At 29.6% G+C, this 15,964-nt stretch overlaps 1 protein-coding gene across 1 annotated transcript; it reads left to right on the top strand.

Annotated features, from left to right (window-relative positions):
• Positions 1 to 8,671: 8,671 nt before the first annotated feature.
• On the top strand, positions 8,672 to 15,482 carry LOC107868341 (probable hexosyltransferase MUCI70). The gene is made up of 9 exons (XM_016715010.2): positions 8,672 to 10,392; positions 11,347 to 11,601; positions 11,684 to 11,894; positions 12,088 to 12,197; positions 12,284 to 12,483; positions 13,017 to 13,120; positions 13,948 to 14,135; positions 14,252 to 14,451; positions 15,030 to 15,482. Exons 1-9 carry the CDS (start codon positions 10,143 to 10,145, stop codon positions 15,279 to 15,281), a joined length of 1,770 nt encoding a protein of 589 aa, XP_016570496.1. The 5' UTR covers positions 8,672 to 10,142; the 3' UTR covers positions 15,282 to 15,482.
• The last annotated feature ends 482 nt before the right edge of the window (positions 15,483 to 15,964 follow it).

Below are 15,964 nucleotides of genomic sequence, written 5' to 3'. Positions count from 1 at the left end.
AACAAAAGTAAAATTAATAGTCTGAAAAATAAAGCAATTTCCGATATAAAAATTCTTTACACTGTCGGTGATTATAATTTAAATAAAATTTCACATCTAAAATAGCCTTCTAACTTTATTTTATTGATTACCCACATACTTAAATAGGCAATTCAACAATTTTATTTCCAATGTTTTGAAATGTTCAATTTGCATTTGCAATTCTAGCCTTTCTTTTCTTAAACTTTGATTCTCCACCATAAGCAAATGTTGTCTTACATTTATAGCCACTTTTGTGTATGCAAGTAAATGTTTATTTCATCTCTTGAACAAATCATGAGAGAATTCCCATTTTTATTTTTAAAAAAATAAATTCAAGGTTAATTAACTAAAATAAAATAAAAACAGAACAATGTGAAACTTTTTTTATTTTTTTATTTTTTGAGTTTTGTACCTGAACCTATCAAGTAAATGAGTTTGTTGTATTATCATCGGCTATTTATCAAACATACTTCTGTTGTTAATTGTTTGAGTTTTGTATCTGAAAAATCAGATAGGAAAAGTGAGTAGTTGAGGTGTATTTCAAAAAATAGTTGATGCATGGAGTGAAATATATTGTATTTAAGTTAATGCGTTGTCAAAAACACATTGAAAGTATTTTGACTTTTTGAGTTTCGTACCTAAACTATCAAGTAGGCGAATTTATCAAACACATCTCAATTGTTAATTGTTTGAGTTTCCTTTCTGAAAGTTCAGGTAGGAAAAATGAATAGTTGAGGTGTATTACGAAAAAATGGTTGATGTTAATTTAGGTAGAAAACTAGCATATCTGTTAATTCAGATATAAAACTCAAAAAATAAAAATAATTTAAATGTATTTTTCACCCTTCACCCTATATATTCCATTCTTCTACTCACTTTATTGGGCAAAGAATTTATATATTATTTTCTTATTTATTCATTTCCAAAAATAATGATAAATTCTTCTAAATTTGGATATAATTTGACTTGAGCATTCCGTTAATTACAAAGTTTTACATGCACACCAATGTTATGGTGCATTTATGTCGACTATCAAAAATCTTAGTTATAATCACATAAATATTATGATATATTCAAATATTTTTTAAATGAAGGGAATAGTTCACTACCTTACATTATATTCTCCGAGCTCCACGCTTACTCAACTAATAATCATTTTGCAAAGTCATTTTTCTTCTTAGTTTCATTACTTAGTTAAAAAAAATAATAATTTTCTAAAATATTTATAACTATTGGTTGAGCATTTTCCTCAAAAAAAAAAAAAAAATATTAGTTGAGGGGTGATCATTTCATAAATCAACCCAAGTAAATTAGTCATGGAAAATGTTTTTTTGACTTTTTGCCTCTCCCCCCCCCCCCCCCCCCCCCCCCCCAAAAAAAAAAACCAAAAAAAAAAAAAAAAAAAAAAAAAACATTCTTGCTTGGCACACAGTTAACTTCAACTTGCAAAAGTTGGTGGAATTTCTAGAAAATAAGTAACCACAGAATAATAATAAACAAGTCAAAAACAGAAAGTCACTTTATTAAATTGGAAAAATTTATACAAATAAATATTTACTCACACTCAGTATTTATATTAATCGAAAATTATAAAAATTATTTCAAGCATGGACTCTGCACCTTGTGATGGTATTGATGATTAGATGTAAAGCATTTATAAAGATTTTCATTAAATTATTAATTGTTTAAAGATAATTACAAATCTAAGCAACAAAAAGTAAACAGAAGGATTATGATTCAATGCAATGAACTCAACTAATATTAATTAATAAATAAATAGTTTTATATAATAAAATATTAAAGAAGGATAGTACAGATAGAAATAAATAAATAAATTCTTCTAATGTTTAGAAAAAAAGAAACACATTTTAAACTTTACATTTTCTGTAATTTGTTAAAATAATGTCTACATCACTCATATTTTTCGAAAGAAATTTGAAAGCATAATAAGTGAAACAACATAATTACTATCAAAAATATAACTTTTTTTTGATAGTAAAAAAACAAATATAACTCTTTTCTGTTGAAATAATATAAATAACAATAATAAATAATATATAGTGCCAAAATAGACATCTGTACCTAAAACTAGTAATTAGAATAATGACTTTATATTTCTATATATTTCAAGAAGTCAAAAGAAACTTGAATATTGAAACTGGCTGTCCACCAATATTTGTCTATATTTTCAAATCTTTGTGCTGGCAAAAAGAAATTATTTTGTATTTATATTAATATCTATTCTCCAAATTCCTTTGACATTTTGATGATACATGCATCTAATAATAATAATAATAATAATAATAATAATAATAATAGTAGTAGTATATTTAGTGTGATTATATGAGTGAAATCTGAGGAGGATGCAGATCTTACCCTATATAGAGAGAGAGAAGTAGTTAATCGATAGACACTCGAGTTAAAATAAATAGTTTTAAAGCAGAATTGAAAATAAAAAAGACAATAAAATAAAAAATACAAAGCAATAAAACAACAAATGATAATAAAAATTTAATAATAAAATGTGATAACACCCGTCTACCTACTAATCATTTACTCTAATTTCCAACCTCCAAATATTTTTTTATTTAATGTTCTCGATAAGTTGAAGCTGACCTTATTAGTAGTCGGTAAAGAATATAAATCAACCTTTTCATCTTCATGAAATGAAATATTTTTTCAAAAAAGGTGTATTTTAAAGAAAATCCTACAAGTCAGAATTAAATAAAAACATGCATGATTTATAATATATTAAAGATTTTAAAGGGGAGATTTATACAAATAATATAATTTTTTTAGTGGATTATTTTCTTTCATTTAAAATGTTAGTAGGAATATAAAATTATTTTCTTTTTCAAATTTTTTTGTTCGTTTAAATATATATGAATAGGATAATTAGTCCTAAATTATAATTTAATTTCAAGATAACTTTATTCGTGAATCAAACGATCCTTTATATTTTATTTGTGACAATTTTCAAAATATTAAATAAGTTAAATTGCCCTTTGTTAAATTGTACATATTGGGACCCTTAAAAGGACACATTTTCTTCTAGATATTTATTTAGTTTCCCTTTTTGCTATAATAATTATTGGTCAATAATGGTATTTTTCATCAATATGTGGACACACAGAAAAATAGTTTGAAAAATTTGGTGACATTTTCCAATTTAGGCCTTGGTAATTTATTGTCACATTTACGTCAAATTAATAAATACGAGATATGTCTATCATACACGTTTATTAATTAATCATAGTTAATAAATCATATGTACTCTCGCTTTGTTTTTTAACAATCAAAGTAATGACATATTTTGTTCGATGCAAATACTTGATGTGAGCAAATATTTACCAAAGAAATATACTTTAAATTTATATTTTTTGTCCTACGTTTAAATATTAAAATTATTTGTTTATAAATAAACAAATACACATTTACATAGAAGTGCTGAAATTAGTATAAATACCTTTAACTTTCAAGTTAAATAAAGTGTAAGTGAAAAAACAACATTAATTATGTGATTAATAAGCTAAACTGTCACCCAACAGCAGTTAATTATGTTTACAGCAATGTCAAAATCGTTATCAATTATAATTTCATAACATATAGTATTATATCATAGTATTATGTTGTAATTGTATTATATTTTCTATTGTTTTGATGAATATAAAATTTGAATAGATTATATTGAATATTTTCTGTCGTTACATAATGTCAAACGCCAAAAATTTGAAGGATAAATTTAAAAGAAGAGTAGGATACAATGTGAGCTATCATAAAAAAATATAATAAAAGAAAAAAATATTACTATAATTAGTAGTACAAAATTTGTAATAATTTGATTTTAAAATTCTCTTTTACTCTTAATTAATTGATTTAAAACCACAAAAATTTTAAAGAATTATTTTGGACCACACGTTTCAAAAGTCTTTCTTTATTCTTAAATTTTGTATCGAGTCAAATTATGTCACATAAAATGAGACAGAGGGAGTATTAAATAACGAGCAAGGACAAATGAAACAAATCTCAACTATCTTCTAACCTAATCGCGATCTCCATATATTTCCTATTTAAAATCATGTTCTCACTAAGTTGAGAAAAATCACGTCACGTCTAGTCACATCTCTCAATACTTCTTCAACCTACTCCCACCGTTCCTCGGCCTCTGCAACTATCGACCAATCACACTTTCTTATTAGGCATTATTGCAAATATTTTCACTAAAAGATTCAAAATAAAAATAAAAATGTAATGCTTAAAATTTGAACTTGAACCTTCAAAGTGAATTTGAACCTCTAGTCTTGTATTCATCAGATTCAAAATCTATATACCCTAAAAATAAAAAATACCTTATATATATAGTTGTAATTTCTTATCGAAGAGGTTCAAATGAACACTCCTATTCCCTCCTAGATTCGTCCTTACATATCCGAATCACTTTATTCTCGCTACATAAAATGCAACTTTTTAATTACCCAACTATAAATTTAACACTATAATATAATAAAATTTGAATAATAATTAAAATAAATACTATACTATATTTAAATCTAATCACTTCAATCTCACCACATAAAAAATATAATTTTTTAATCACACAATTATAAATTTAACACTATGATATAATAAAATTTGAACAATAATTAAAATAAATATTATATTTAAATCGAATCACTTCAATCTCGCTACATAAAAAATGCAACTTTTTAATCACACAATTATAAATTTAACACTATAATATAATAAAATTTGAATAATAATTAAAGTAAATATTCTATTAAATCGAATCACTTCAATCTCGTTACATAAACCAACTATTTAATCACACAACTATAAATTTAACACCATAATATAATAAAATTTGAATTATAATTAAAATAAATATTATATTTAAATTGAATCACTTCAATCTCGCTACATAAAAAATGTAACTTTTTAATCAAACAATTATAAATTTAACACTATAGTATAATAAAATTTAAATAATATTTAAAATAAATATTATATTTAAATCGAATCACTTCAATCTCGTTACATAAACCAACTATTTAATCACACAACTATAAATTTAACACCATAATATAATAAAATTTGAATTATAATTAAAATAAATATTATATTTAAATTGAATCACTTCAATCTCGCTACATAAAAAATGTAACTTTTTAATCAAACAATTATAAATTTAACACTATAGTATAATAAAATTTAAATAATATTTAAAATAAATATTATATTTAAATCGAATCACTTCAATCTCGTTACATAAACCAACTATATAAACACACAACTATAACTTTAACACTATAATATAATAAAATTTGAATAATAATTAGAATAAATATTATATTTAAATAGAATACTTCAATCTCTCTACATAAAAAATGTAACTTTGAATAATAGTTAAAATAAATATTATATTAAATCGAATCACTTCAATCTCGTTACATAAAATATAATTTTTTAATCACACAACTATAAACTTAACACTATAAAATAATAAAATTTGAATAATAGTTAAAATAAATATTATATTTAAATCGAATCACTTCAATCTCGCTACATAAAAATGCAACTAACTAATCACCCAACTATAAATTTAACACTATAAAACAATAAAATTTGAATAATAATTTAAATAAATATTATATTTAAAAATCGAATCACTTCAATCTTGTTACATAAAATGCAACTTTTTAATCACCCAATCATAAATTTAACACTATAATATAATAAAATTTGAATAATAATTAAAGTAAATATTATATTAAATCGAATCACTTCAATCTCGTTACATAAACCAACTATTTAATCACACAACTATAAATTTAACACTATAATTTAATAAAATTTGAATAATAATTAAAATAAGTATTATATTTAAATCGAATCACTTCAATCTCGCTACATAAAAAAATGTAAATTTTTAATCACACAATTATAAATTTAACACTATAATATAATAAAATTTAAATAATTGTTAAAATAAATATTATATTTAAATCTTATCACTTCAATCTCGTTACATAAACCAACTATTTAGTCACACAACTATAAATTTAACACTATAATATAATAAAATTTGAATAATAATTAAAATAAACATTATATTTAAATCGAATCACTTCAATCTCGCTACATAAAAATACAACTTTTTAATCACATGATTATAAATTTAACACTATAATATAATAAAATTTGAATAGAAATCAAAATAAATATTAGATATTAAATCGAATCACTTCAATTTTGTTACATAAAATGCAACTTTTTAATCACCCAACTAAAAATTTAACACTATAAAATAATAAAATTTGAATAATAGTTAAAATGAATATTATATTTAAATCGAATCACTTTAATCTCGCTACATAAAAATATAACTTTTTAATCACCCAACTATAAATTTAACACTATAATATAATAAAATTTGAATAATAATTAAAATAAATATTATATTTAAATCGAATCACTTCAACCTCGCTACATAAAAAATGCAACATTTTAATCTCAAAATTATAAATTTAAGACTATAATATAATAAAATTTGAATAATAATTAAAGTACATATTATATTAAATCGAATCACTTCAATCTCGTTACATAAACCAACTATTTAATCACACAATTATAAATTTAACACTATAATATAATAAAATTTGAATAATAATTAAAATTAAATTATATTTAAGTCGAATCACTTCAATCTCGCTACATAAATAATGTAACTTTTTAATCACACAATTATAAATTTAACACTACAGTATAATAAAATTTGAATAATAGTTAAAATAAATGTTATATTTAAATCGAATCACTTCAATCTCGTTACATAAACCAACTATTTAATCACACTAGGGTTGTTCAAAAGCGAACCGTATCCAATTAGCCAACCGCAAAATTGGCTTATTGGCTTATTGATGTTTGCTTATCGGATAAACGGTTGGTGAACAGATTGAAATTTTCTAATTAATGGATTATCGGTTTGGGGATGGATTACTTAATTTCGTTATTGGATAAACCGTTAATCCGTTAAGAATTACCTAATAAACTTATACTTTTTCACCTAGATATATAGAAATTAAAATACATATTATATTATTATAAAATATAAACTCTAAACCTAATATATCTGAATTCTAGTGTAATAACCTAAAGTCCATTACTAATTAACCTTAATAAAAACTAAAGAGAAGTTATTAGAAGTAAAAGTAATATAATATATTCGGTCTTTGGACTTTCAGAGCTTTGCAAAGCAAAGGCTTCAATTGATTGCTAGTGCTTTAAGCTTTGGTTCTTCTGTCGGTATGCCATCTTCATTTCTTTTAGAAAGAAAACCATTTCTTAAAATATATCGTGATTTATGGGGTTCCCTCTGTATCTGTTTTGGTGATAGTGAATAGATATTTATCATGTATTCGTAGTGACTAGTCGTTCTTCTTGATAAATGTTTCGAAATTAACAAAACCAAAGCTCTATCGTGCTTTTCTCTTGGAGGTTTCAATTGCAAGTAGTAGAATGACTCAGTAGGCTCGTCCCTGCACAACCATGTTGCATAGAAAGTTTGAAGAACTTTCTCCTTATCACGATATAGTACTACCATTTGTCTGTTTTTGTAGTTAAATTGTGGAGGTCCGATGCACCATCCGATAATTCTTTATCCATTACCGAACCAACCAAAATCTTATTTGTTGGCTAGTGGATTTATATATTTTAAATTCGATATCCGATAACCCAAACCGTTAAGTGTATTAGTCCATCCGATCCATCTGATAAGCTGCCCTAAATCACACAACTATAAATTTAACACTATAATATAATAAAATTTGAATAATAATTAAAATAAATATTATATTTAAATCGAATCACTTCAATCTCGCTACATAAAAATGCAACTTTTTAATCACACAATTATAAATTTAACACTATAATATAATAAAATTTGAATAATAATTAAAATAAATATTAGATATTAAATTGAATCACTTCAATCTTGTTACATAAAATGCAACTTTTTAATCACCCAACTATAAATTTAACACTATAAAACAATAAAATTTGAATAATAATTAAAATAAATATTATATTTAAAAGTTGAGTCACTTCAATCTTGTTACATAAAATGCAAATTTTTAATCACCCAATTATAAATTTAACACTATAAAATAATAAAATTTAAATAATAGTTAAAATAAATATTATATTTAAATCGAATCACTTCAATCTCGCTACATAAAAATACAACTTTTTAATCACCCAACTATAAATTTAACACTATAAAATAATAAAATTTGAATAATAGTTAAAATAAATATTATATTAAATCGAATCACTTCAATCTTGTTGCATAAAATATAATTTTTTAATCACACAACTATAAATTTAACACTATAAAATAATAAATTTTGAATAATAGTTAAAATAAATATTATATTAAATTGAATCACTTCAATCTCATTACATAAAATATAATCTTTAATCACCCAACTATAAATTTAACACTATAAAATAATAAAATTTGAATAATAGTTAAAATAAATATTATATTTAAATTAACAACACAGATAATGACACGCAACAACAACCTAAACAACAAGCTGTAACAGTACTGACAACTACCAGTTATCACGCGCACATGGCTTATGCTATCATATCATATTCTACATATATAATATAATATTAGAAACAAATATAAATACATAACACTAAAATCTTGCATAAAATATCCTATAAAAATGATAAAAAAAATATCCAAAAAATAATAATTACTCTTCAACTATGATCTAAGATTTGATAGGTTTCACTATACCCTATACAAAATCATTTCTCAATTTCAGTGTCATTTTTTAAAACTTTTTTTTGTTAGTTGTACAATATATACATAGCGAGATATTTAGTGTGTCGGACTACTTTTTTTTTTTTTTTTATATATAAAACTTATATGTATGTATAGTTTGTATTGTTTCTTGATTTGGGTTGTTTGTACTTGCTTTACTTGTTGTAAAATGCTGAACTGTTTTTTGTATTTGTAGTGTTTAAGACTATGAATTGATAGTTTTGGTGAAGTGGGGTTGTTGTTGTTTGATTGATAACCAAGCAGCAGATGGTTGATTGCCTCTATAGAGATTGTTTGGTCAATTATTAGATTGGCATTACCAGATTTCATATAGTGGGAAGTTTTTTTTTGGCATTTTGAGCTGATTTTCTTGAAGTGTTTGGTATTTTGGAGGTGAATTTGGTGCATTTTTTGTTAGATTGGCATTGCGAAATTCGTATAGTGAGGAGAAGTTTTTAAAGTTTTTGAGCTGATTTTCTTGAAGTGTTTGAAGTTTAGGAGGTGAATGTGATGCATTTTTATTGGATTGACATTATAAGATTTGTTTAGTGAGAAGTTTCTGGTGTTTTTTGAGCTGTTTTTGGTGAAATGTTGTACATTTGGAGGTGAAATTTAGTGAAAAGATTCAAACTTTAGGAAGATAAAGTGAATTTTTGATAGGTTTTGGTGCATTTTTTATTGGATTGGCATTACGAGATTCGTGTAGTGAGGAGAAGTTTCTGGCAATTTTGAGCTGATTTTGTTGAAATGTGTCAAGATTTGGAGGTGAATTTGATGCCTTTTTTGTTAGATTGGTATTACCAGATTCGTGTAGTTAGACGTTTCTGGTGTTGTTGAGCTGATTTTCTTGAAAGTGTTCCGAATTTGGAGGGTGAGTTTGGTGTTTTTTCTATTAGATTGGCATTGCCAGATTCGTATATGGAGAAGTTTTCTGTCTTTTTGAGCTGATTTAGTTGAGGTTTTCCATATTTGGAGGTGAACTTGGTGCATTTTTCGTTATTCTGGCATTACTAGATTTGTGTGGTGAGAAGTTTCTGCTGTTTTTGAGCTGATTTTGTGGGAAGTTTTTCCAAATTTGGTGCATTTTTTGTTAGATTGGCATTACCAGATTCGTATACTGAGAAGTTTTCTGGTGTATCGAGGTGATTTTCTTGAAGTGTTTCAAATTCGGAGGTGCATTTTCGTACAAAGATCTAAACTTTAGGACGATAAAGTCAGAAATATTGGATGTGGATGAGTGGAGAGGGGCAATGAGAGGTGAAATTTTAGGATTGAGAGGACAACAATGACTACGGGGTCATTGGGTCTTCGTACTTCAGGAAGTTATGGTTCTTTACAGCAACAGCTATTTCAGAATAGTTCATCGCCAATCCAAACGACGCCACCTATTCCGCGAAAACCTCCAAAGTTATTCAAGGAGAAAGAGGGATTGTTTCTCTGGATCTGCAAATTCGCTCCTCGAAAGAATGTCGGGATGTTTCTGTTGTGTGTTGTTTCTGCTGCAGCTTTTCTGTGGGTCTTGTATGTTGGCAAAGGTTTGGTTTTCCGTTAGCGTTTTGTCTTGGCTTCTTCGCTCCCGTTGTTTTCTATTTTTGAATTGCTTTGTAATGCTTTACCTTGAGCGAGGTTCTGTTGGAAACGACCACCCTACCTTCCAAGGTAGGGATGACGTCTGCTTACACACTACCCTCCCCAGTTAAGTTGCGCGGACTCTTCACTTTTGATACCGCACCCATGTCGGATTCTCCAAAAATATACTAGTTTTAGCGAATCCAACACGCACCTATTGACATTTTTGAAGAGTCCGAGCAACATAGCTCCCCAAACCCTACTTGTGGGATTACACCGGGTATGTTGTTGTTGTTGTCATATTGGTAGGACTTTTCGCTCCGGCAATTAACTTTGCGGTGGAGTATCCATAAATTCGTACTAGATCATGTGAAATATTTTATGCTGAAAAGAGTTTTAGCTATAGTTTGGTGTTCATGTCTTTGGAAATATTAAGATGGAGAATTTTCTTATCTAGCACTACAAAATCGAAAATCTTATTTATGTTATTTCTTAAAGTTCATCCGTAAAAAACCTCGCTAACCTTCACAAGGTAGGGGTAAGGTATGCGTACACACCACCCTCCCCAGATCCTATCCGGTGGGACTACTCTGGGTACGTTATTGTTGTTATTTCTTAGAGTTATTGTCATAAGGGCTTTCAAGAGTTTCTTATGCGGTGTTATCTGGTGGTTATAGTGTTTTAGTTTGGTAAATATTAGCTACGTCGAACTTCATGGAATTTGGCTTGTATTTCCGATATTTTTACTTGACGAGGAGAATTTCCTGATTTTTGTCTAGTTCACACTGAGAACCTCCGTAATTCAATTTTCTAGTTCTGTTATTAAGGGAATGATTTTGACTCGGCTGTTCCATATATAGGTGCTTGAACGTCTTGTACATTTTCATTCCGCAATGATCAAATTTTCAATTCATTTTCAGGTGAAGTTGCAGCAGATCAAAGTAATAGGATGTTTGCGCCAGAAACTGTACATAAATATATTTTTAGGAGTATTGAGTCGATAAAAAAAAATAATGTTGGCCGAAGTGTGTCAACTGTTCAACGTCCTTCACCTCCTCCTCCTCCTCCTCCTCCTCCTGTATATTTCAAAGGATACACTCTTCCTCCTGGAAATCCATGTGAAGGTTTCACATTGCCGCCCCCGCCAGCAGATAAGAAGCGGACTGGACCCCGGCGTAAGTCTGAAAGTCTCATAATACTCGAAGGTCAGAAATATAAGTACTAGATGCTGAACCTCATTTGTCTGTTGTTTTCCAGCATGTCCGGTGTGCTACCTTCCCGTCGAACAAGCTATTGCATTAATGCCTGATGTACCGTCCTTTTCTCCTGGTGTTAGCAATTTGATTTACATCCATGAAGAAAATCAGAGTAAAACCGAGTTCGGAGGTTCAAATTTCGGGGGATATCCTTCGTTGATGCAGAGGAATGATTCGTATGACATACGAGATTCAATGAGCGTGCATTGTGGGTATGATATTTTCTCTGCGTTGGAACTTTATGAACATAGGGCTTCACCCACTTTTTTCTTTAAAAAAAAAAAACTTCGAACGTCTTTTCCCTTGATTTGTTGTTAGATGGAAGTGATAAAGATCATTGCAATTTTCACAAGATCCTCTAATTTAGTGTATTTTGTGGTTTTCAATTTGACGTCGAATTGACAGTTTTGTCAGAGGAATCAGGCCTGGACATCAGACAGGTTTTGACATTGATGATTCTGACCTTCTTGAGATGGAATCTTGTCGAGGTGTCGTGGTGGCATCGGCAATATTTGGTATCGATCTTTCAATTCATTCGTTTTTACATTTGCATCTTGTAGCTGATGGACTTAAGTTTTAAACAATGTATTTTCTTGATAAGGGGCTTTTGATTTGATACGGCAACCAAAGAAAACCGGCGAATATGCAAAGAAAAACGTCTGCTTCTATATGTTTGTGGATGAGGAAACAGAAGCATTTTTGAGAAATTCAAGCGAGCTGACTAGTAGCATGAGAATTGGCTTATGGAGAATTGTCGTTGTTCATAACCTACCTTATGATGATCCGAGGCGAAACGGAAAGGTAAATGTTCATAATGGTACATCGGATTCAGTAGAAATCTTTTTGTCAAGTAGACGGCAAAGTAGCTATGTTAGGCATGGATAACTATCGGAGTTCTTAAACCTTCTAGATCTATGCAGTCATATATTAAAGCTTGTGTTCTCTGAGTTGCTTAAAATAAATTTATAAAATCATATTGAGTGTGCGTTTGTGAAAAATATTTTGATGAAAATGAATACAATTAAAAGAAAGCGACGAGTTCACGATAACCTTGAACTCGTCATGGCAGAATTACGATTATTAGAAAAATTCGTCGCACATTTGCAACTGCGATCTAGTTAGCTGAACTGCTTGAGTGCATCTCTTTCTACCTCCTTATCCTTTAGTCAATGTCCATGGGATGGCCGATATCTTTTCCTACTTATATGTGAAGTTTGAATCCTTTTCGTTACCTTTCTCGAAAAGCATATATATACTGTTTGAAAACCAAATCATTCACATTATTAGCTGAGTGATTATGCAGATTCTTTGACATGTATTCGTTGCCACTGCAGGTCCCAAAGCTTCTACTCCACAGGCTTTTTCCCAATGCTCGTTATTCTCTGTGGATCGATGGAAAACTTGAGCTTGTTGTGGATCCATATCAAATACTTGAAAGGTACATCTTATACCTAATCCACTCGTCCTATATCGAAAGCAAAAAAATCATAGTTGGCCTCTATTTCCCCTTCTGGGTTTCTCCTTTAAACTTTAGTGCTACCGATACAGCCACGCATATGGTCATTTTATAGGTGTAAGTTATGCTCCTTTTAGAAAGAACAAAAACAAAATAATGTTTAATGCAAGCTTGTTTTCGGGACGTGTTTCCAAAGTGCTAACCAAAGTTTACTATAAGAAGAATATAAGTATCCAGGGAGGGCTATGTTGCTCGGAGTCTTCAAAAATGCCGACAGGAGCATGTCGAATCTTCCAAAAGTTGTGTATATTTGAAGGATCCGACATGGGTACGGCAACATTTTAGGAGAGTCCGAGCAATATAGGTTATGAGGTGGTTCTTATTCATAGTAGCATCTGCATGCTGTTTTGTTAGTAAGTGAAAAATGGGTTTGTGTAGCCTTTACGTGCTTAAGCAACATGTCAAAAGAAAAAAGAAGAATATCGATGCCGCTGAAGTCTACATTAATGGAGATGGTTATTACTGCCCCAAATTTAGGCACTCCTAGAATCGGCTGACCCCTTGTACTCCGATAAGGATTTTTCAATCTACAACACCTTACAATGATGAGCAACTCCGTGCATGAAAATAGCTCATTATTTTACGACTCTGTAATTCCTGGTGTGTGAAAGGACCGAGTTGAACCTATTTATCAGTGGTAACTAGCTTAAGGGAATTCCTGCCGTTTAATGTTTATAGAAGTTTGCAAGTGTTGAATGTTCTTTTTATTGTTCTTCACAAGTTGATTGACTGAAGTATTTCGATATCAGGTTTTTGTGGAGAAAAAATGCTAGCTTTGCAATATCAAGGCACTACAAGCGCTTTGATGTTTTCATAGAAGCAGAAGCTAATAAGGCTGCCGCGAAGTTTGATAATGCTTCCATCGACTTCCAGATTGATTTTTATAAAAAGGAAGGACTAACTCCTTATTCCAGGGCTAAACTTCCTATTACAAGTGGTAAGTGTGTCGTTTATCTTTTTTCGTGTTTTTCTCCTCTTACGTCTCTACTCACGACCCTAGTGTAGTCACTGGTTTCAGTTTCATAACCATGTAAATGTACTATTTCTATGCAGATGTTCCCGAGGGATGTGTAATACTAAGGGAGCACATTCCAATCTCCAATCTCTTTACGTGTCTTTGGTTTAATGAAGTGGACCGTTTTACTCCTAGAGACCAAATAAGCTTTGCCATTGTGAGAGATAAGATCATGTCAAAGACAAATTGGACTGTGAATATGTTCTTAGACTGCGAGCGGCGTAACTTTGTGATTCAGGTGATCACCATATCTTTACCTTCTTGATTTGGTTTCATGCACTTGGTCACTTGAAGTTCCGCGCTAAAAGTTCATTATTGGCTAACGCTGATGCCTTGTCAGTTTTACCAGTGTAAACCTCTGGTAATGCTGACAGATACGTAATTGATATCGCTAGTCCACATATTTGATACTTCCCTCCGTTTCATTTTATATAACGGTATTTACTAAAGACAAATTGTAGTCTTGAACATACCAAGACAGCTATATGGGTATGATAAGAACATATCATTTACGCGTAAAAGAGGAAACTTAACACGTTTTCAGATACAGAAAAGTGTCATTCTTTTGGAATAAACTAAAAGAAAAAGTGTCGTATAAAATGAAACAGATGAAGTAACAGTTTTAGCTACTTGTCGAGATTACCTTTCTTTGTTTACTTCCTGTGTTCTGGATAGCAAACTGTGGGATTACACCGGGTATATCGTTGTTGTTTATTCTGAATAGCACTGTGCAAACGCTTATTTTCTACCGCATCTAACTATATCTCCGTTGAGTGCTGGAACATTTATCTGTCATTCTCATTTTTCGATCTGCAGGGGTATCATCGAGACATTCTTGAACACTCGACTCCGCCTCGTGCAAGTATAGTTGTTCGTCCTCCTCCTCCACCGGCTGCAATTCTTGAAGCCGGACAGGCCTCACCGATTGTTTCAACATCAACTGTCGTAACCACTCCATTCAAAAAGATTCCCACGAAGCGTGGGAGAGAGAGGAAATCCAAGCGTCATAGAAAAGTCGTCATTGCTGGAAATAAAGATCCTAATTTCAATTCAAAAATTTTGATTTGAGCAAGATTTTCGTATTTTTTTCCTTCCCTGTTATCGGTATATCAAATCGCAGGGTTAGGAACTGTGAAAGATGGATATCATAGCTGTTGTTAGTTCTTCATTGTCAAAATTGTCTAATTTTTTGTTGTATATATTTTGAGTCTTTGCTTATGGCTACATAGAAATGTTGGTTGTGAATAAGATGAAATTCAGTTTCATTCATACTACTGTGTGTATGAATTATTAGGTTTCCTCAGGGCGGACAGAGATTGGCCCTCGAGTGCAAAGGCAGAAGGGAGCTTGACTGCAAGACCCACCCATCAAGCAGGGACGAAAGTCTGCCTTAGTGATCCGACAGTGCCAAGTGGAAGGGCCGTCGCTCAACGGATAAAAGTTACTCTAGGGATAATAGGCTGATCTTCCCCAAGAGCTCACATCGACGGAAAGATTTGACACCTCGAAACATTAAGATACGTATTTAATACATCGGATTGGATAGGTAGAAATTCCACTCACACATGGGATAGTGTGTCCGTCCCCATTTTAGTACAAACAATAGGATAAAATAGTCACCGAACTAATCATACCAAAATAAGATAAATTTAATCTTACATTTTACTCGAGAAGTATTTTCCTTATTCCTTATACCAAATGACTCGAAATGAGCTAATATCCAATTCTACAAAACCCAAACATAAATAAAG

This window comes from Capsicum annuum, chromosome 4, assembly GCF_002878395.1.
Source record: "Capsicum annuum cultivar UCD-10X-F1 chromosome 4, UCD10Xv1.1, whole genome shotgun sequence".
Taxonomy (NCBI): domain Eukaryota; kingdom Viridiplantae; phylum Streptophyta; class Magnoliopsida; order Solanales; family Solanaceae; genus Capsicum; species Capsicum annuum.
Note: the sequence above shows the minus strand (reverse complement) of the source record. Positions and strands in the feature narration are given on the sequence as shown.